This window comes from Ambystoma mexicanum, chromosome 14, assembly GCF_040938575.1.
Source record: "Ambystoma mexicanum isolate Mex_15411 chromosome 14, UKY_AmexF1_1, whole genome shotgun sequence".
Taxonomy (NCBI): Eukaryota; Metazoa; Chordata; class Amphibia; order Caudata; family Ambystomatidae; genus Ambystoma; species Ambystoma mexicanum.
This window is the reverse complement of record NC_090940.1, coordinates 30212871-30233362: the sequence shown is the minus strand read 5'-3', so window position 1 is coordinate 30233362 and position 20492 is coordinate 30212871. Positions and strand designations below refer to the sequence as shown.

The window sequence follows — 20492 nt, the reverse complement described above, 5'->3', positions numbered from 1 at the left end:
GGTGCTAGCCAAGCTCATGGGCCCCCCTTTCGAACCCATGCATAAAAGCAGTCTCAAACACCTGACTTATAAAACAGCCTTCTTAGTAGCTATTACTTCTATAAGAAGGGTCAGTGAAATTCAGGCTCTGTCAGTGCAGGATCCCTTCTTTACTATCCATAAAGACAAACTGGTTTTACGCACACACCCTAGGTTCTCGCCTAAATTTATATCAAAATTCCATGTAAACCAGTCCATCGAGCTTCCGGCTTTCTTCCAGAACCCGCAAAGCTCGGCTGAGGTGAAACTACACACCCTAGATGTGCGTAGGGCGGTCCTCTACTATGTAAATAAAACCAGACCGCTAAGGAAAACAGATCAACTGTTTGTCTCCGTAGCTACAGGCAGAGAGGGGGATCGCGTCTCTAAAGGTGCCATCTCGAAGTGGATTATTAACTGTATCCAGCTGTGTTACTCACTCTCTGAAAAGACTCTGCCTTTTACGCCAAGGGCCCACTCTACTAGAGGCATTGGGGCCACTCTGGCTTTCATTGCAAATGTACCCCTTGACACCATTTGCAAAGCAGCTACTTGGAGCTCTATTCACACTTTTACTCAGCATTACTGCATTGACACCCATTCCAAGGCAGATACACAAGTGGGACAAGCGGTTCTAAGACACTTATTTGCTCATGACCCTTCTCACATCCCACCTCCTTCTTCTGGTACTGCTCGCTAATCTATGCACAGCATGTGATCTAAGCAGATTCCACAAGCCTCAAAAGGGATACATTACTCACCGTAATCATATTTCTGATGCTTGTATCTGCTTAGATTCACATGCGACCCACCCTTCCTCCCCTCCGAGAGAAGGCGCATGATTGCTTGTAGTCTTACCTTTCTGTCTATCTGCTTGGATTATCTGTACTCACGCTACTCCTCATGCTACCTCATGTCAGAAAAAATACAATCTGAGGATCCTAGACGCGTGAGGGATCTTGGGTACAGTGGACGTCACACTAGGGATAGTATTACTGGCACGTCCTGTGTCGACGCCCATTTTCGAGTTTCGAAAAACAAACTGTAATACTCCGCAGCTTCCACTAGATGTCGGCCTATGCACAGCATGTGAATCTAAGCAGATACAAGCATCAGAAATACGATTACGGTGAGTAATGTATCCCATATATATCTCCCATCGGTTCCATATGAAGTTTTAAAAGGACAGGTAACATAATCAATTGTTAAGGAACACTGCACCGCTCAGCAAGGGGAGTGGAGTTCATGGTTCCAATCTTGGAAATGAGATGTCTGTTGGAAAGAAATGAGCAGAACCAATGTAATACTACTGCCCTTATACCCATGTGGCATCAAAGGATGTTGAGAAGGACTGACTGGTCCATAATATCGCAAGCCGCTGAAATATCTAGAAGCACCAAAAGGCAGGGACCGCCTCATCTTTAATAGAATGAGTTAAAAAGTCTTCACGGATAAGCTCAATATCCTCTGTGGAAAAGTGATTCAATGTCTCACAGAGATCAGAAGAGCCTTCGGAAAGTAGCTATTTGAATAGGGGGTGACATATTTTTTAATAGCAATAAAAAGTGATGTGGAATTGTTTTCCACTGAAACTACAAAATGAGAATAGTATTCTGTTTTTAAATGTTAATCAATGTCTTTCTGTTTAGGTTGGATCTTTTTAATGTAGTGAGGTTGCAACAGTAGTTGGAATTACGCCATTTCTTTTCCAATCTGTCACTAATCCAGTTATTTTCATTTAAATTCTCGTGTCCTAGACATTTTGTGTTTTTTGTTTCACTTCCTCATATTTAATAGGATCCGCATTATGCATTACATTAGTAAAAATGTCATGAACATTCTCGACCAGTTATTTTGTTGGTAGAGATCATTGCAGTTACTGTGCACTAGATGGGAGTAACTCTCCAAATTGGACTAAAAAACAGGAGGAGAAATGACGGGCACTACTTAATGGTCTTTTTTTGTTGACAGGGATAAAGAAAATGGATGATTCCTATAGAGTATGTGGAATTAAAAATGATCTGAGCATTCCGGCTGGATCGGAGTAACACATCACAGCAATTGGGGATTGGCACTTATGAAGCCCAGTAAATTGCCTGGAATAGTAGTAAAGGAAGAAACCTGCTGTGTTCATTCCAAAGTTGCTAAAGTTTGCAAAAGAGAATTCAATATGGATAGAGTTAAACCATAAGGTGGTAAATTAAAATCACCCTTGAATACATTAACGGTGCACACAGCCAGCGCATGACTTTATAATCTTAAAAATGTATCTAAAAAGTTAGACCACGGGCCTGCAGGGGGCATATGCTAAAAACATGAAATATGAAGGTATTCAAATGAAGATGGCCAACATGGCGTTCAGTCACCAAAGATTCTAGTACGTTGCCCCGTTGTGAGGCTTGCAACATTTAAGACACAACATCTTGTTTCCAGTTTCAAAAATAACTCCTTTCCATGGAAAGCATAAGGAACAAGTTACTTACCCATAAATCTTGTTCTCCAGCATGGGTCTGGCATGGATTGTGGAAAACCTGAAGGTGTCTCACTTACTAGTCTCCGGGGATCTGTCCTCCGGGTGGCCAGGACATGGCCATCGTTATTGCATCCAGTTCCTTGGGGTGGACCAGTGTGGGAGGATCACCTGGATGAGGGGTCTCCGGGGATTGGAAGTGGGACACCGAAGGGTGAGACATGGTATCCCCTTCAATATGACACCTTTTCCCCCATCCTACCCTGTAGGATACTTAGAAACTCTAACCCCCCGCCCCCTTTTCCGACACAAACACTTTCTCACACCGTCAAAGACAATGGACTAACACCACAGCCGTTCACCTGACATGTCCCAACACAAAGGTCAGGCAAAGTCAAACAATTGCTGATAACTACACACACCTGACTGCCCTTTCCTTTCGCCACAGGGATAAAAGGCAGAGCACAAGAGCACACTTTGAGCAAGGCCAAATGCACGAGGAAGCAGCCATGGCAGTTCAAATGGAGGAGAAAGGCGGTGGGACCTGAGAGGACGGCCAGGAGGGAATTGCCCTTGCCCTTTTCATCCCAGACCCACGACGCCTCAGAGAAAGGAAACATAAGACCAGGAATCGCAGCTGGCGAGTGGTGTGACAGATGTCAATGGTATATGGGACCCTCCCGCACTGATAGCCAGGGCGGGGAAAAGCAGTTGCCATTGTTGTATCATCCTTGACCCCAGAAGTAAAAGAAAAGCCAGCGAGTTCAGCGCAGCCGGTGAGTCGGAGGTAACTGGTAGTGGACCAGACTGTGTTAGGCTCAAGGTTGAAGTGGCTACATTGTATCTGAAGAACGAAGATAATAGACACAGGTCTTGTGTAAATGGACTTGTTACGAGAAACAGAGTGGTCCGGCACCATGTGGGTGCTCATTCGAAGGGCTCTGACTGGTATCCCTCTCCTGAGCAAGGAGAATGTATTGAACTAACTTTCTGGACACTACAAGTTCCAAGAGGCCTCACGGGAGGCCGGCATGAGGTGTCAAAGTGGTCATACATAGGTCAAGCCAAACCCCTAGTACAGTCAAAAGTCTTTGACACGTTGTGAAATTGTGAAAGTGAAGCCTGACTGGAGGCTTTAGGGAAAGCCTGACTGGGACGTGAGACCCAGTTTTAGGTAAAGGGAAGAACCTAAGTGGTCTAAAATGACTTTTTGTTGAACTGTATACTGTGGCAAGTGTGAACCTGACAGAGGGATGCCAAGAAAAAGCTAGGGGGCGGGAACGCCCCCGCTTTCTAATGAGCTTATGAAATTGTGAACTGTGGCAAGTGTGAACAAGGGGATGCAAGGAGAAAGCCAAGGGAAGTGAATCCTGCATGTATAAGAAGGAAAACATTGTGAACTGTGTGATAAGGGCAAACGTGAACCCGACTGAGGGATGCCTGCAAATTGGGGTAAATAGTGAGATACCCATGAACATTGTGATGACAAGCAGGAACCCGACTGAGGAATGTCCATAGTGAGTGGTTGGCCTGAGCCCAACTGAGGGAGGCTGACATTAAGACAAGGATCGGAGCCCGGCTGAGGGGGATCCTAGGGTAAAGAGAAATCACCCAACATGAAGATTACCAGAAGGAACTTTTTGTTTAGTTGTTTATAGCATTTCAGGCCCTCCGAGGCAAGAGACTTGGGCACAGATGGTTCTGATAATGTGCAAAGGAACTGTAAGCTCGTGCCGGGAGAAGCCCGGGAGAGTGCTGTGCTCAAGAGTCCTGCCGTGTCCCGTCCTAAATCCTGGATCTCCCTGACACGCCTGGCTGAGGTGACTGCCATGAGGAAAGCCGTCTTCCACATGAGAAAATTGAGCGGGCTTGATGCATCAGCACAAAGGGCGCCCCCATGAGTTTAGTCAAGACCACATTGAACTCCCAAGCTGGGGCAGGAGTCTTTACCGGTGGAAAAGTCCTGAAGAGCGCCTTGAGGAACTTCTTGGCGAGTCTATTCCACCACAGAGAAGGCCTACCCGGCGTCCTCGTGTAACGAGATATGGCGGCAAGGTGCACCTTGATAGCGGCGCGAGCCAGTCAAACCTTACCTTGGCCAAGGAAAGCAGGTATGGTAGGAGCTGCGGGTCGGTGACATGCAGAGGAGTAATCTTCTGAGTCCGGCACCACACAGAGAAACGCTTCCACTTATGGCCATAGCATGTCAACGTTGAAGAGGCTCTGGCCTTGGCCAGGATATCCTTACATTCCGCAGGCAAAGAATATTGTCTGAATTCTAGGGCTGCAGGAGCCAGGCCATGAGGTTCAGCGATGCTGGGTCGTGGTGTAGAATCGCTTCTCCCTCTCTGGCAAGAAGATCGGGAAGTAATGGCAACAGATGTGGCAGGTCTGGGTACCAGATTTGTTGCGGCCATGCTGGAGCAACAAGTATCATCCTGCAGTGACACCGTCTGAGTGTGTTGATCACTCGTAGCAGGAACGGGAATGGTGGAAAAGCATATAGGAAAAGTCCCTCCCACAGGAACGAGAATGCATCCCCCATGCTCCATGGCTGTGGGAACTTGCTGGTGAACTTTTGGCACTTGGAATTTGTCGCTGTCGCGAAAAGGTCGATCTGGGGTTGACCCTATTCATGGAATAGAAGATCCACTTGATCTTGGCGAAGCTTTTACTTGTGGCAAGAACGTAGCTTCCTGCTGAGCAAGTCTGCAATGGTGTTCTTGGTGCCCACCAGGTGAAAAGGGACAAGAAACATGTCCTGATGAATGATGAATGGCCTAGTGCCAAAGATCCTGGGCTTCCCTGGAAAGAGCTGGAGAGCACGCCCCAACCTGCTCCCAGATGTAGAACCTGGTGGTGGTGTTGTCCGTGAAGATCCTCACCACCTTGCTCCTCAGCAATGGCAGGAAGGACTTGAGGGCCCAGAAGATGGCTCGAAGCTCAAGTTCGCTGATGTGAAGTAAAATATCCTCTGCCAGCCAGAGGCCTCTGGCGTGCAACTGTCTCCTGGTAAGGAGAGACTTGGAATGGGGCACCTTGCAAGAGATGACCACCACTGTATTGCTTGTTGTTTATTTATTTATTTAATGTGATACAGTTTTATATAAACAAAACTTTACACATTCAATATTGCTTGTTGTAACTCTTTGTTGAGGGTGATCGTGTCCATCCAGGAGCCTGAGACTTGCAGCCTCCTCGCAACCATAAACTCCTGGAGAGGCCTCATCTGTAGTCTAGAAAGGCGGACGAGGTTGATGAAGAAGCACATCATGCCCAGCAGCGACTTGACAGCTCACACAGTAGCTGACTGCGCCGATGACAGGCGCTGCACCTTCTCTAGGATGGCTATCACCCTCTCTTCTGACGGAAACGCCAGCCAAGTGTGTTGAGTCGGGCTCCCAGAAACAGAGCATTCTGCGATGGCTCCAAGCAGGTCTTTGATTATTTTATGGAGAATCCCAGATCCTTCAGCAGACGCAGGTCCTCGGCGTGTCCTGGCTCGCCAGAACGTGGGAGCAGGATCATACAAGCTAATTGTCCAGATAAGGGTAGATGTGGATGCCCTCGAGGCAAAGATGCGCTGCCACTGGAGCCAAGCACTTTGTAAAGACCCTTGGGGCCGACTTCAGGCCGAAGGGAAGAGCCTTGAACTGATAGCGTCACCCCTGGACCGACATGAACTGCAGGAATTTGTAGTGCTTCCAGTGAATGGGGACATGGAAGTAGTCATCCTCCAGATCCAGTGATGCCAAGAAGTTGCCTTCCTCCAACTGGCCGAGCATGTGCTGCAACGTGACCATCCTGCATTTTTGGAGCTTCAAGTACTTGTTGAGGCGTCTCAGGTCCAGGATCGACCACCACCCTCCTGACTTCTTTCAGACCAGAAAGTATCTGGAGTACACTCCAGAGCCCCTGAGGCACTGGGGGGCGGGCTCTATTGCCCCCTTCTTTAACATGGCGTCGACCTCCTGCAGCAGCTGCACCACTCGTTGTTCCTGTCAAGCCACCAGGGGAATGCGAGGACACCTGCGTTGTAACTCCAAGATGTATCCCTGTTCAAGAGTGTCCAGCACCCATCTGTCAGTGGTGATGGTCTTCCACACGCTGACGAACCCTGCCAGCCGGTCTCCCACTGGGGTGCACAAGTGGGGGCCTGAATCCTTGGCTGGTTCAGGCCTGTTTCAGGGTCAGAGCTCTGCCAAACGGGCAGCGCTGATGCTGTCCTTCGCTGCTGTATGCCTGTGAGTGACCTCTGCAGGCCTCTTTAGTCGTGGAGTGGGGAGGCTGTCGATAAGAGGTGGTATATATCTTGGAGGACCTGCCAGACTTTTCTCTCGAGGAGCGAAAGGACGACGATCGACGTTGCTGTAGGGTACCCAGCCAACGTGCTGTCTCTGTGTCTGTCTTGATAATTTGCAGAGCGTTGTTGACGGTCTTTTCAAAGAGGTTCTCTCCATCAAATCGCATGTCCAACACTTTGGACTGAACTTCCAGTCTGAAGTTGGTGGCTTTCAGCCTTCCCTGCCGAAGAAGAGACACTCTGTTGCCCATTTGACGGAACCTGGTGATGGCGAAGTGGCCGTCTGAGGCCACTTCACCCTCCTGGAAGAGCACCAGCGCTTCTACATTCTTGTCCTCAGGTTAGAAGTGCAAATTAGGGCCCAAATTATACCATAGTTCCTGATCATAGCAGGGCAAAATGGCCAGAATATTAGCAGCCTTAGTGATGCTGGCAGCCGTATAGATTATCCTTTTCCCCATAGCATCCAATTTCTTCCCCTCCCAGTCTGGGAGCACCATGGACAAGCAAGATGGGTTTGCAGAGCGTTTCCTGGCTGTGGCTGAGACCACACAGTCTGGTGAAGGCTGGGACCTCAGGCACTTGGGGGCCGAATCCAGAACTCTGTATTTCTTCTCGAGCCTGCCCGCTTGGGTCAAACGGTGCTCGGATTCTTCATTAGGGACAGGCCCTCATCCCAGATATCGTCTAGCAGGGGGGCGGATATGATGGTCTTCCGTCGGGACTCACGTAGTTTGTAAAGGAATCCTTCCTTTTTAGTCTCTTCAGGCACCAGTTGAAAAGGTTCAGAGGCCCTGGAAATCATCGCGTGGAAGGAGCCAACCCCATCCAGCAGAGAGGCCCTGTGCAGTTCATCCACCCCCACTGGTTCCCAGTCAGCTGGTACGAACCAATCGGCTTCGTTGGTGTCAGTCGCCATAGCCACCATATTTGTGTGCGTGGCAGGATCCCTGGTCGGAGTCAAATCCTGAGGTGGAGGCAGTGACGGTGGTGTCGGTTGATGCCTTGGACCAGCAGGGTCCTTTGACCTGTGCTTTCGCTGGGGTGGATTCCTGGGAAGCAGTCTTGGGGATTTCTAGACAGAGCAGGGCCTGGTGTGGGCAGTAGTCTTTGTTGAATTTCCGATACAATTGTGTGCATTGTGGTCAGAATGTCCAAAGAAATGGCCCCGGGCTTAAGCGTGGAAGGAATGGGAGGTGGAGGCTCTGGACTGATAATAATAATAATAAAAATAATAATAATAATTTGGCATTCATATAGCGCTACAAACCCTCAGGTATCTGAGCGCTGCTTATTATTACCCACGGTGTGTGGTGCTCCTCTTCTGGCAAGGTGGAGAACCGGGTTTGCCTCGTGGTGACCAGCCTACAGACATAGGTTCCTGACCCCCCTTCGTGGTCTGAATAATAGTCTTCGGGCAGATTGTGGTTGCCCTGTTCAGAGCTCATATAAATCTGTACCGGTCTCACTGGGGCAGCCTGTGATTCCGTGCTCTTCTATATTTCTGTAGGAGTTTTACCCTTTCCCCTCTCTGGAGACTTCTGGGGAGGAGTGGCTGCTGTCCCCATTCCACAGGCCTTTACCGGAGCCACGGCAGGTGCTTCACACCATGGAGGTAGAGACACCCAAGAGGTTTTGGCCGGTTGAGCTGCCGATGCAGATGGCATCGCTGAGGTGAGAAGCAAAGGGCCACCTTTGGATCTCTCCTTCATCCCCTTGTACGCTTGCCGTAGAAGTAGTTGGTGACAGTGATCTTGCCCTTCCTGAGCTTGGACTCGCAGCCACAGCGAATCCAGTGGGATCAACAACTTGCAGCCTTGCCTTCTTTTGGACCCCCAAGGGCAGGATGACCTGAAAGGAACTCAACCTCTTTTCTGAGGGAGTTCACTCGTGGGACTGGCCGGTTCTGGGGGAAGCATGAGCATGCCCAGAAGCAGAGTCAGAGGCCTTGCCCGATTTGAGCCATGCTGCCAGCCTTCCGTAGCAATCCTTCTTTATCTTCTTTGAAAATCCACGGCAGACCTTGCATCCCTCCTCATCATGGTCCGGAAGCAAGAAATATAGACATTTATGGTGCTGATGTACACATTCCTCAATCTACATTTCACGCAGAGTTTGAAGAGGCATCTCTTCTCCTCCGTCATGGTGAAAAGGCGCAAAGTATGTCCAAGCCCGGGCTTTCGCAAAACTGGAACGTTCCGCTATGCAGTGTTATCATTGCCGACAGTGGGCCCCTGATGCTGGTAATCGACCTCTGGTCAAACGATGAGACAAAAATCAGACATAACTTTACCAAAATTCGCTGAAAACTTGAAATATAAAAAAATAGCTCGGAGAGCACTAAGAGGACTCCCAACACTGAAGCGTGCAGTGAAAATCTGAAGATGGCCATTAGGGGAGGAGCTTAGGGAGATGATTGTCATTGGATGGGAGCAGTATGACTCAGAGGACAGTGATTGGTTTAGAGGAGAAATAGAGTTTTGAACTTAGAGCCCTTGAGGAATGTGCATATGTAATGGATAGGATCATACAGAATAATTCCGAAATCCAAATAACAGAACCAACTCAGGAAGATGGCAAAGTACTTTTTTATTAACAATTACCTAAAACAGGGAGTTACAATGAACATCAACAGACGTACGTTCAGTCTCTCAATGATGTATGCACAAAATACAGTCTTTATACTAGATAATGCATCAGAATTACATCACTCTATGTGACAACAGTGAAAAACCTATCAGGGGTCGGGATTGGCTAAGGGAAACATCTAAGTATACTTTTCTATAGGAGCTAGGATTGTGATTGGCTGTCCACTATCAGGTGAACAACATCTGCCTACCTCTAAAACATGTAATTTTCAGAAACATTAGATACAGTTTCTCATTGGTCTTCAAAGCTCAACTATAAGGTCCTTCGTTATATGGACTAATATAATTGGTTGTCACGCTTGTGCCATGTCTGGAACATTCAGTTCATTTAGCAGCACGCAAGCACCGACACAGGTGCAAGGAGATGAGGCATGATACTACCCCACTACCTAATTAGCCCAGCATCTATCGCCCATGCCTTCTGCCATGAAGATTGTCTTTGTACTTGGCCTTGCAAAGTATCCTTGCCTTTGAGAATGCACATGGCTGGGACTCTAAGTTCGAACTCTATTTCCATCCTTGACTCACGTGACAGGAGACCATGATTTGGTCCATTTTGACTGTTTTGAGTAATTTAAATTAATTAAACTTGGCACTCTTGGTGTTCTTTCTTTGTACCTTAACAAGGGAAGATTCGTCCTCCGCACGTTCGCTCATTTCCAGAATAGATAACTGACCTTGGCTGCTTCAGTCGTGACACCAGGCCAGACAGCCTCGTCCTGCAGCTCCACAGTTCTGCTTATTCTTGCTGTGACACAGTTTTCCCTTCCCGATTCATGGGTCCTGGCCTACTAAATTCATGATGCCGATATCCAGCTTCTATGTAATGGCGGCTTCTGCATTCTATTCACTACGTATAGTTAGCTTCTATGATGACTTAGTCTACCTTGCATTTCAGCGTCGGTACATTTATTGAACAGTTGATTTTCTGCAGAACCTTGTGCACGTGTAATCTTCTCTTTGGTATTTAAAAGATCACTTGATTCTTTACTTCATTAGTTTCTTTAGGATCTATAAATCATCATCAGTGAAAATATCTCAGGACGTTGTGTATACTTTTTATGACGTCCCTAGTTTCTTTTCTCTGCTCTTTCTCATATTCCTTCAGAGAGTCATCACTTCGGAGATACATTTGGTGTGGTTGTCTGAACGCGTACAGACTGCGGTATTGGCACAATGGCTGGTGTCAAACACGGAACAGTGTCATGCATCCAACATATATGATGAAGGGAGCGGGGTCTCCTGCAGAGGTATACAGTATACAGAGGTATACAGTTGCTCCTCCACATTTTTCAAGCTAAAGTGAAACTGTTTTTTCTTTTACCGAGGATTCCCAGCCTAACGACAGGGAATATTCACGAGCATGTGAATCCATGCCAGACCCCATGCTGAAGAATGAGATGTTCCGAGGATAAAATATTGACAAGAGGAGTGATTTATTTAGGATATGAATCATAGGTTGATATCCCTGATTATCATCTGCTGATCAGGGGTATCAGACCTGATATCCCTCATCAGGGATAAGCACATTGTCTAGAACGGGGCATTGCAAAGTTTACATTGGACCCCCGAGTGAGAGTAACAAAGAGGTTGCACAAGACACAAAGAAATGTGGAAGTGGGATATGCCTTTAAGTGGTCTCTTAAAGCTGAATGGACTATTCAATAATTTTACTATTAAAAAGTAGTTTTTTCATGTGGTTTCTCAATTACTCCTTTGTATGATCAGATCCATTCATGTTCAACTGAAACATGTCCATCAAAGCAATGACTGTTGAACTCTGGTCTGGACAGCGGGTGTATACCTCGCTATTTAGTGAATGCCTATACTTTGTTGCAGGGGAAATTGGTTCTGTGGTTTAGGTTTCAGGATGAAAACATTATACAGTAGCATAAACTGTAGTCCTGCACTCTAGGCCAGACAGCAGCTGGGGTCTGCCACTCAGAAGCCATGATGATAAGTATTATTTAACAAGGAATACTGCATGTGAACAATAGTGCCCCGGTCCTCAATGGCTGTGCGTCCCAGGTTATTCTGGGCTCCTTCTCCTTCCCCTGCCTTTACCTCCACCTGCGGCGTCCCGCAGGGTCCCACCCTCTCTCCCTGGCTCTTTAACACCTATCTTTCTCCGCTTGCACACCTCATTTCGACTTTCTCCACCAACTTCCAGTGCTTTGCACATGACACACAACTCTTCTTCAAACTTCCCTCTGATCCTCTCCTTACTTCCTCCAGGATTCCTTGATCTCTGCCTCAACTCCAGCAAGACTGAGATCCTTCCTACTGGACTTCTGCTCCCTCTTTCTCCCCCTCACTCTGGCCATCTTCTATGAGCTCTCCCCCTTCTCCTTCATCTGAAGCCAAAAAACTTGGCGTCTTCTTTCGACAACTCTCTCTTCTTCCTCCCTCACATTCAGGACCTTGCCAAGAAGGCCCACTTTCAACTTTACCTCCTCAAAGGAATTATTATTTTCCTCACATTCCCCCAGAAGCTCAGTGGGCCTCATTATAAGTTTGCCGGTCTGGTAACTATGGTACCGGTAAGCTTGACTGTACCGTAGTTACCGGACCGGCAAACTACGAGTTCTGCTTGTGGATGCCTTCCCGGTCTCCAGGTCTGACCTGGCGGGCGTACCGGCACCCGCAAGCAAAGCATGTCGGATGCACCAGCACCATTCTGAATGGTGCCGGGACATCCAATCTCCCCATTCCCATTGAGCCCTATGGGGCTCGAATGGGAATGGGGAGCATTTCATTCCGGCACCCGCAAATGGGAAATTACTGGGTCCGGCAGGGCCATAATGACCCGGTAATTGCCCATTCGCAGGCGCTGGAAATTTTCGAACGTTTGGCGGAAGCCTGCCGGTTTTACCGGCAAGGCTACCGCCAAACTTATAATGAGGCCCAATGTCTCTAGAGCTCTGGTTCTCTCTAGGCTACACTACTGCAATAGCCTTTTCCTTAATCTACCCTCTTCTTCTCTACGACCCCTCCAGCTAATCCAGAATAAGGCTGCAAGGCTTATCCTTGGCCTTAAGCCCAGGGACTGCATCTCTCCAGCCCTAAACTCTCTCCACTGGCTCCCAGTTGCTGCAAGGATCAACTTAACATCCCTCTGCATCATCCATAAGGCTGTCTGGGGCTGGGGCCCATGTTATCTACAACTGGCTCTCACTAAATACCTTCCCTTCAGATCTTTACGTTCCTCCGGCACCAACCCTCTGCATCTCAAGCACTTCGATAAACAGCGAGCTGGTGGCCGATCTCTTTCCTCGGCAGGCTGCCTCCTATGGAGCAGCCTCCTTCTTCCTCTTCGTCTTGAGACTAACCTCCTCAAATTCTGGAAGCTCCTCAAGACCTTCCTTCCCTTCTTCCCTCCTCTGCTAAAACCCCACAGCTGCTGAGATTGGTGACCAGGGCCCTTATGTGTCCTCCTGGGTACTGGCCTTGCACACCCAGTTGCCTCCAGCCTCTGCCCGCACCCAGCACTGGCCTGTGCCACCATAGGCCTGTACTTATTTATTGACAGCTGACCACTCTCACCAAGACACCTAACAGCTGCTTACTCCCTAGCACTTCCCTCTTGGTACACCTAGCACTTCCCTCCCACTGCCTCACCGCTTCTCTCACTCTCTGCACTTGCACTTTCTGAATGCCCACAAGGCCTAGCTGGCTCGCCTCTATCTTTTATTGTTTGCTTTTAATTCCCATGTCCCCTCCCGGTTGCCCTGTGGGCGTTTTGAAACACAATTTACTTGATGTATAAGTGCCTTACACAGGCACAATAAATAAATAAATAAGGGCCCACCTAAAGTGGCGGTGCGCCACTTGTACACACTTCCCAAACCCTCCCACTGCTTGATGCCCTAAGACTTGTCACTGTATGATGTACGCAATAAGTAAGCCAGTAAAAAGGGCTGAAGTGAACCCTCTGACTAAGTCCATGCTAAAGGGTATTTTAAGTGTTCTTTTCCGAGTTTGAATCAAGCCCCCCAGACAGCAGTGGCCACAGTGTGCGTTATACAGCTTGGTCTTGACTTAGGGGGCGAGGAGGGTGGGGGCAGGCCGCAGGTATGTTTTGGTTTGGGGACAGGAGGAGGCAGGACACTAGGAATGTGTTGGATGGTGAGGCAAGACAGCCTATTTTATCAGAAATAATATACCCTCGACTCCATACGTAATATTATGTATTGCCTGAGATCTCTGTGACCTTATACCGCCTTCAGCCAGGGGGCTCTAAAGGGCCAAAGAACTTCTAATGAGAGCCTCGCCCCTCGAGCTCTGAAGGAAGCATGCTATAACCCAGTGAGAGCCTCGCCCCTCCACATATGAAGGAAGCATGCTATAACCCAATGAGAGCCTCGCCCCTCCAGCTATTAAGGAAGCATGCTAAAACCTAGTGAGAGCCTCGCCCCTCCAGCTATGAAGGAAGCAGGCTCTAACCCAGTGAGAGCCTCGCCCCCCCCAGCTATTAAGGAAGCATGCTATAACCTAGTGAGAGCCTAGCCCCTCCGGCTATGAAGGAAGCATGCTATAACCCAGTGAGAGCCTCGCCCCTCCAGCTATGAAGGAAGCATGCTATAACCCAGTGAGAGCCTCGCCCCTCCAGGTATGAAGGAAGCATGCTATAACCCAGTGAGAGCCTCGCCCCTCCAGCTATGAAGGAAGCATGCTATAACCCAGTGAGAGACTCGCCCCTCCAGCTATTAACGAAGCATGCTATAACCCAGTGAGAGCCTCGCCCCTCCAGCTATGAAGGAAGCATGCTATAACCCAGTGAGAGCCTCGCCCCTCCAGCTATGAAGGAAACATGCTATAACCCAGTCAAAGCCTCGCCCCTCCAGCTATGAAGGAAGCATGCTATAACCCATTGAGAGCCTCGCCCGTCCAGCTTTTAAGGAAACATGCTACAACCTAAACGAGAGCCTCGCCCCTCCAGCTATGAAGGAAGCATGCTATAACCCAGTGAGAGCCTCGCCCCTCCAGCTATGGAGGAAGCATTCTATAACCCAGTGAGAACCTCCCCCCTCCAGCTATGAAGGAAGCATGCTATAACTCAGTGAGAACCTTTCCCCTCCAGCTATGAAGAAAGCATGCTATAACTCAATGAGAGCCTCGCCCCTCCAGCTATTAAGGAAGCATGCTATAGCCTAGTGAGAGCCTAGCCCCTTCAGTTAGGAAGGAAACATGCTATAACCTAACGGGAGCCTCGCCCCTTCCGCTATAAAGAAAGCATGTTATAACCTAGTGAGAGCCTGCCCCTCCAGCTATTAAGGAAACATGCTATAAGCCAGTGCGAGCCTCCCTCTCCAGCTATGAAGGAAGCATGCTCTAACCCAGTGAGAGCCTCGCCCCCCCAGCTATTAAGGAAGCATGCTATAACCTAGTGAGAGCCTAGCCCCTACGGCTATGAAGGAAACATGCTATAACCCAGTGAGAGCCTCGCCCCTCCAGCTATGAAGGAAGCATGCTATAACCCAGTGAGAGCCTCGCCCCTCCGGCTATGAAGGAAGCATGCTATAACCCAGTGAGAGCCTCGCCCCTCCGGCTATGAAGGAAGCATGCTATAACCCAGTGAGAGCCTCGCCCCTCCGGCTATGAAGGAAGCATGCTATAACCCAGTGAGAGCCTCGCCCCTCCGGCTATGAAGGAAACATGCTATAACCCAGTGAGAGCCTCGCCCCTCCGGCTATGAAGGAAGCATGCTATAACCCAGTGAGAGCCTCGCCCCTCCGGCTATGAAGGAAGCATGCTATAACCCAGTGAGAACCTCCCCCCTCCAGCTATGAAGAAAGCATGCTATAACTCAATGAGAGCCTCGCCCCTCCAGCTACTAAGGAAGCATGCTATAACCTAGTGAGAGCCTAGCCCCTCCATTTAGGAAGGAAACATGCTATAACCCAACGAGAGCCTCACCCCTTCCGCTATAAAGAAAGCATGTTATAACCCAGTGAGAGCCTGCCCCTCCAGCTATTAAGGAAACATGCTATAAGCCAGTGCGACCCTCCTCCCTCCAGCTATGAAGGAAGCAGGCTCTAACCCAGTGAGAGCCTCGCCCCCCCAGCTATTAAGGAAGCATGCTATAACCTAGTGAGAGCCTAGCCCCTCCGGCTATGAAGGAAACATGCTATAACCCAGTGAGAGCCTCGCCCCTCCAGCTATTAACGAAGCATGCTATAACCTAACGAGAGCCTCGCCCCTCCAGCTATGAAGGAAGCATGCTTTAACCCAATGAGAGCCTCCCCCCTCGAGCTATTAAGGAAACATGCTATAACCCAATGAGAGCCTCGCCCCTCCAGCTATTAATGAAGCATGCTATAACCCAATGAGAGCTTTGCCCCTCCAGCTATTAAGGAAGCATGATATAACCCAATGCGAGCCTCGCCCCTCCAGCTATGAAGGAAGCATGCTATAACCTAAGAGGAGCCTCGCCCCTCCAGCTATGAAGGAAGCATGCTATAACCCAGTGAGAGCCTCGCCCCTCCAGCTATGGAGGAAGCATGCTATAACCCAGTGAGAGCCTCGCCCCTCCAGCTATGAAGGAAGTATGCTATAACCCAGTGGGAGCCTCGCCCCTCCAGCTATTAAAGAAGCATGCTATAACCTAACGAGAGCCTCGCCCCTCCAGCTATGAAGGAAGCATACTATAACCCAATGAGAGCCTCCCCCCTCGAGCTATTAAGGAAACATGCTATAACCCAATGAGAGCCTCACCCCTCCAGCTATTAAGGAAGCATGCTATAACCCAATGAGAGCCTCGCCCCTCCAGCTATTAAGGAAGCATGATATAACCCAATGCGAGCCTCGCCCCTCCAGCTATGAAGGAAGCATGCTATAACCTAACAGGAGCCTCGCCCCTCCAGCTATGAAGGAAGCATGCTATAACCCAGTGAGAGCCTCGCCCCTCCAGCTATGGAGGAAGCATGCTATAACCCAGTGAGAGCCTCGCCCCTCCAGCTATTAACAAAGCATGCTATAACCCAGTGGGAGCCTCGCCCCTCCAGCTATGAAGGAAACATGCTATAACCCAGTGAGAGCCTTGCCCCTTCAGCTATGAAGGAAACATGCTATAACCCAGTGAGAGCCTCGCCCCTCCAGCTATGAAGGAAGCATGCTATAACCTAACGAGAGCCTCGCCCCTCCAGCTATGAAGGAAGCATGCTATAACCCAGCGAGAGCCCCGCCCCTCCAGCTATTAAGGAAGCATGCTATAACCCAGTGAGAGCCTCGCCCCTCCAGCTATTGAGGAAGCATGCTATAACCTAATGAGAGCCTCGCCCCATAACCTAGTGAGAGCCCTGCCTCTCCAGCTATGAAGGAAGAATGCTATAACCTAACAAGAGCCTTGACCCTCCAGCTATGAAGGAAGCATGCTATAACCCAGCGAGAGCCTCCCCCCTCCAGCTATGAAGGAAGCATGCTATAACCCAATGAGAGCCTCGCCCCTCCAGCTATGAAGGAAGCATGCTATAACCTAGTGAGAGCCTCGCCCCTCCAGCTATGAAGGAAGCATGCTATAACTCAGTGGGAGCCTCGTCCCTCCAGCTATGAAGGAAGCATGCTGTAGCCTAATGAGAGCCTCGCCCCTCCAGCTATGAAGGAAGCATGCTATAACCTAGTGAGAGCCTCTCCCCTCCAGCTATGAAGGGAGCATGCTATAACCTAATGAGAGCCTCGCCCCTCCAGCTACGAAGGAAGCATGCTATAACCCAATGAGAGCCTCGCCCCTCCAGCTATTGAGGAAGCATGCTATAACCTAATGAGAGCCTCGCCCCTATAACCTAGTGAGAGCCTCGCCTCTCCAGCTATGAAGGAAGCATGCTATAACCCAGCGAGAGCCTCGCCCCTCCAGCTATGAAGGAAGCATGCTATAACCCAGCGAGAGCCTCGCCCCTCCAGCTATGAAGGAAGCATGCTATAACCCAGTGAGAGCCTCGCCCCTCCAGCTATGAAGGAAGCATGCTATAACCTAATGAGAGCCTCGCCCCTCCAGCTATGAAGGAAGCATGCTATAACCCAGTGAGAGCCTCGCCCCTCCAGCTATGAAGGAAGCATGCTATAACCCAGTGAGAGCCTCGCCCCTCCAGCTATGAAGGAAGCATGCTATAACCTAGTGAGAGCCTCGCCCCTCCAGCTATGAAGGAAGCATGCTATAACCTAACGAGAGCCTCGCCCCTCCAGCTATGAAGGAAGCATGCTATAACCTAACGAGAGCCTCGCCCCTCCTGCTATGAAGGAAGCATGCTATAACCCAGTGAGAGCCTCGCCCCTCCAGCTATGAAGGAAGCATGCTATAACCTAATGAGAGCCTCGCCCCTCCAGCTATGAAGGAAGCATGCTATAACCCAGTGAGAGCCTCGCCCCTCCAGCTATGAAGGAAGCATGCTATAACCCAGTGAGAGCCTCGCCCCTCCAGCTAGAAAGGAAGCATGCTATAACCTAACGAGAGCCCCGCCGCCCCTCCAGCTATGAAGGAAGCATGCTATAACCCAGCGAGAGCCCCGCCCCTCCAGCTATTAAGGAAGCATGCTATAACCCAGTGAGAGCCTCGCCCCTCCAGCTATGAAGGAAGCATGCTATAACCCAGTGAGAGCCTCGCCCCTCCAGCTATTGAGGAAGCATGCTATAACCTAATGAGAGCCTCGCCCCATAACCTAGTGAGAGCCCTGCCTCTCCAGCTATGAAGGAAGAATGCTATAACCTAACAAGAGCCTTGACCCTCCAGCTATGAAGGAAGCATGCTATAACCCAGCGAGAGCCTCCCCCCTCCAGCTATGAAGGAAGCATGCTATAACCCAATGAGAGCCTCGCCCCTCCAGCTATGAAGGAAGCATGCTATAACCTAGTGAGAGCCTCGCCCCTCCAGCTATGAAGGAAGCATGCTATAACCCAGTGGGAGCCTCGTCCCTCCAGCTATGAAGGAAGCATGCTGTAGCCTAATGAGAGCCTCGCCCCTCCAGCTATGAAGGAAGCATGCTATAACCTAGTGAGAGCCTCGCCCCTCCAGCTACGAAGGAAGCATGCTATAACCCAATGAGAGCCTCGCCCCTCCAGCTATTGAGGAAGCATGCTATAACCTAATGAGAGCCTCGCCCCTATAACCTAGTGAGAGCCTCGCCTCTCCAGCTATGAAGGAAGCATGCTATAACCCAGCGAGAGCCTCGCCCCTCCAGCTATGAAGGAAACATGCTATAACCTAACCTAACGAGAGCCTCGCCCCTCCAGCTATGAAGGAAGCATGCTATAACCCAGTGAGAGCCTCGCCCCTCCAGCTATGAAGGAAGCATGCTATAACCTAATGAGAGCCTCGCCCCTCCAGCTATGAAGGAAGCATGCTATAACCCAGTGAGAGCCTCGCCCCTCCAGCTATGAAGGAAGCATGCTATAACCCAGTGAGAGCCTCGCCCCTCCAGCTATGAAGGAAACATGCTATAACCCAGTCAGAGCCTCGCCCCTCCAGCTATGAAGGAAGCATGCTATAACCCAGTGAGAGCCTCGCCCCTCCAGCTATGAAGGAAGCATGCTGTAACCTAATGAGAGCCTCTCCCCTCCAGCTATCAGTCGTTCTCTTCTTGCTTTCTGGGTCTCATGGGTACGGTAGATTGGTCTTGCTTTGCCCGATTCCCCCATGAAAGGAGCATGAACTCATTGCCACTCTGTCTCCCTCACAGGTATCAAACATGAGTGGCAGGTGAACTGCTTGGAGGACATCAAGGACCGCACGACGCTTGCAGAGAGACTCGGGGGGAACGTCGTGGTTTCCTTGGAGGGAACTAAGCTGAAGTAGATGCGGGGACTATCCTCTGCGGAGGGGGGAGCCTCACTGTGTTTGCTCTGGACCCTCCCCACTGTTTTCCCTATTGTTTTTGTTTTCTCCCTTTCTCCACCCCAAGGAGCTCCCAATGTGGTTTCCTCTGCCATTGTTGAATACATTTCAGAACTGACTGTCCTTGTAAGGCAAAGGCCATATACAAACAAATAAATTATGATTTCCATACCAGTGCTGGCCTCACGGATTCCCAAATCCTGCCCTTTGCTTTTAGACTTGCAGAAATAGAGGAAGGCCCCTGCCTCCCTGACTGTGAACACCTCACCCATCCTGTGAGGACTCATCACTATGGAGCCAATCCTAATCCTTTCAGGCGAAGACACCAGAAGAAGACTCTTGAAAGCGCTTGGATGTTTGCTTAGTCAATTGATCTTCAGCACAGACCAAGCCGGGTCTCCTATATGAAACCCGAACGCTTGTGCCTGTCTTGAGCAAGACTTGTTTGTGCCTGAGTGGTGCAACCAGTATCCGGGGACGCGCCATGAAATTTGATGATACCGAACCAGAGTCATCAACAACTGTAGTGTCTCTGCTGGTCAATGGGTGGTAGGGTGGGATTATTATACGCTGCTAATATGTTGCACCAACATCTCTTAGGTCCTCCATCTCCAACCAGCCCTCCCTAACAGCCTCTGCGTGGGATGATAAGAGAACACAACACAATCCTAGCATATCAATGTCCGATTGCTCCATGTATTACTACACGCTTCCTGCCCAATCCTAGAATGTGTTATTTTTAGTGTAGATCTGCAAGCGGCCCCCCTTGCCTAGTGACTTGCGAAAAGCAACTTGTGGGCAAACAAGCAGCAGTTCTCGTAGGCACTCTGCAGGCAGATAGATGATAAACTTGATGGACTGTGAGCCAGGGTGCACCCTAGATGATGCCAGCTCTAGAGGCTTCCCTGGACTGTCAGCCAGGGTGCACTCTAGAGGCTTCCATGGACTGTGAGCCAGGGTGCCCCCTAGATGATGCCAGCTCTAGAGGCTTCCCTGGACTGTGAGCCAGGGTGCACCCTAGATGATGCCAGCTCTAGAGGCTTCCCTGGACTGTGAGCCAGGGTGCACCCTAGATGATGCCAGCTCGAGAGGCTTCCCTGGACTGTGACCCAGGGTGTACCCTAGATGATGCCAGCTCGAGAGGCTTCCCTGGACTGTGAGCCAGGGTGCACCCTAGATGATGCCAGCTCTAGAGGCATCCCTGGACTGTGAGCCAGTTTGCACACT

The 20492-nt window shown here is 49.7% G+C and overlaps 1 protein-coding gene across 1 annotated transcript in view; it reads left to right on the top strand.

Annotated features, from left to right (window-relative positions):
- The window catches only part of CFL2 (cofilin 2), a 193391-nt gene extending 173952 nt beyond the window's left edge, over positions 1–19439 (top strand). The window contains exon 4 of the mRNA XM_069638455.1: positions 19111–19439. Within this exon, the coding sequence (XP_069494556.1) occupies positions 19111–19226 (116 nt within the window). The 3' untranslated portion in view covers positions 19227–19439. The remainder of the gene's footprint in view (positions 1–19110) is intronic.
- Positions 19440–20492: the final 1053 nt, after the last annotated feature.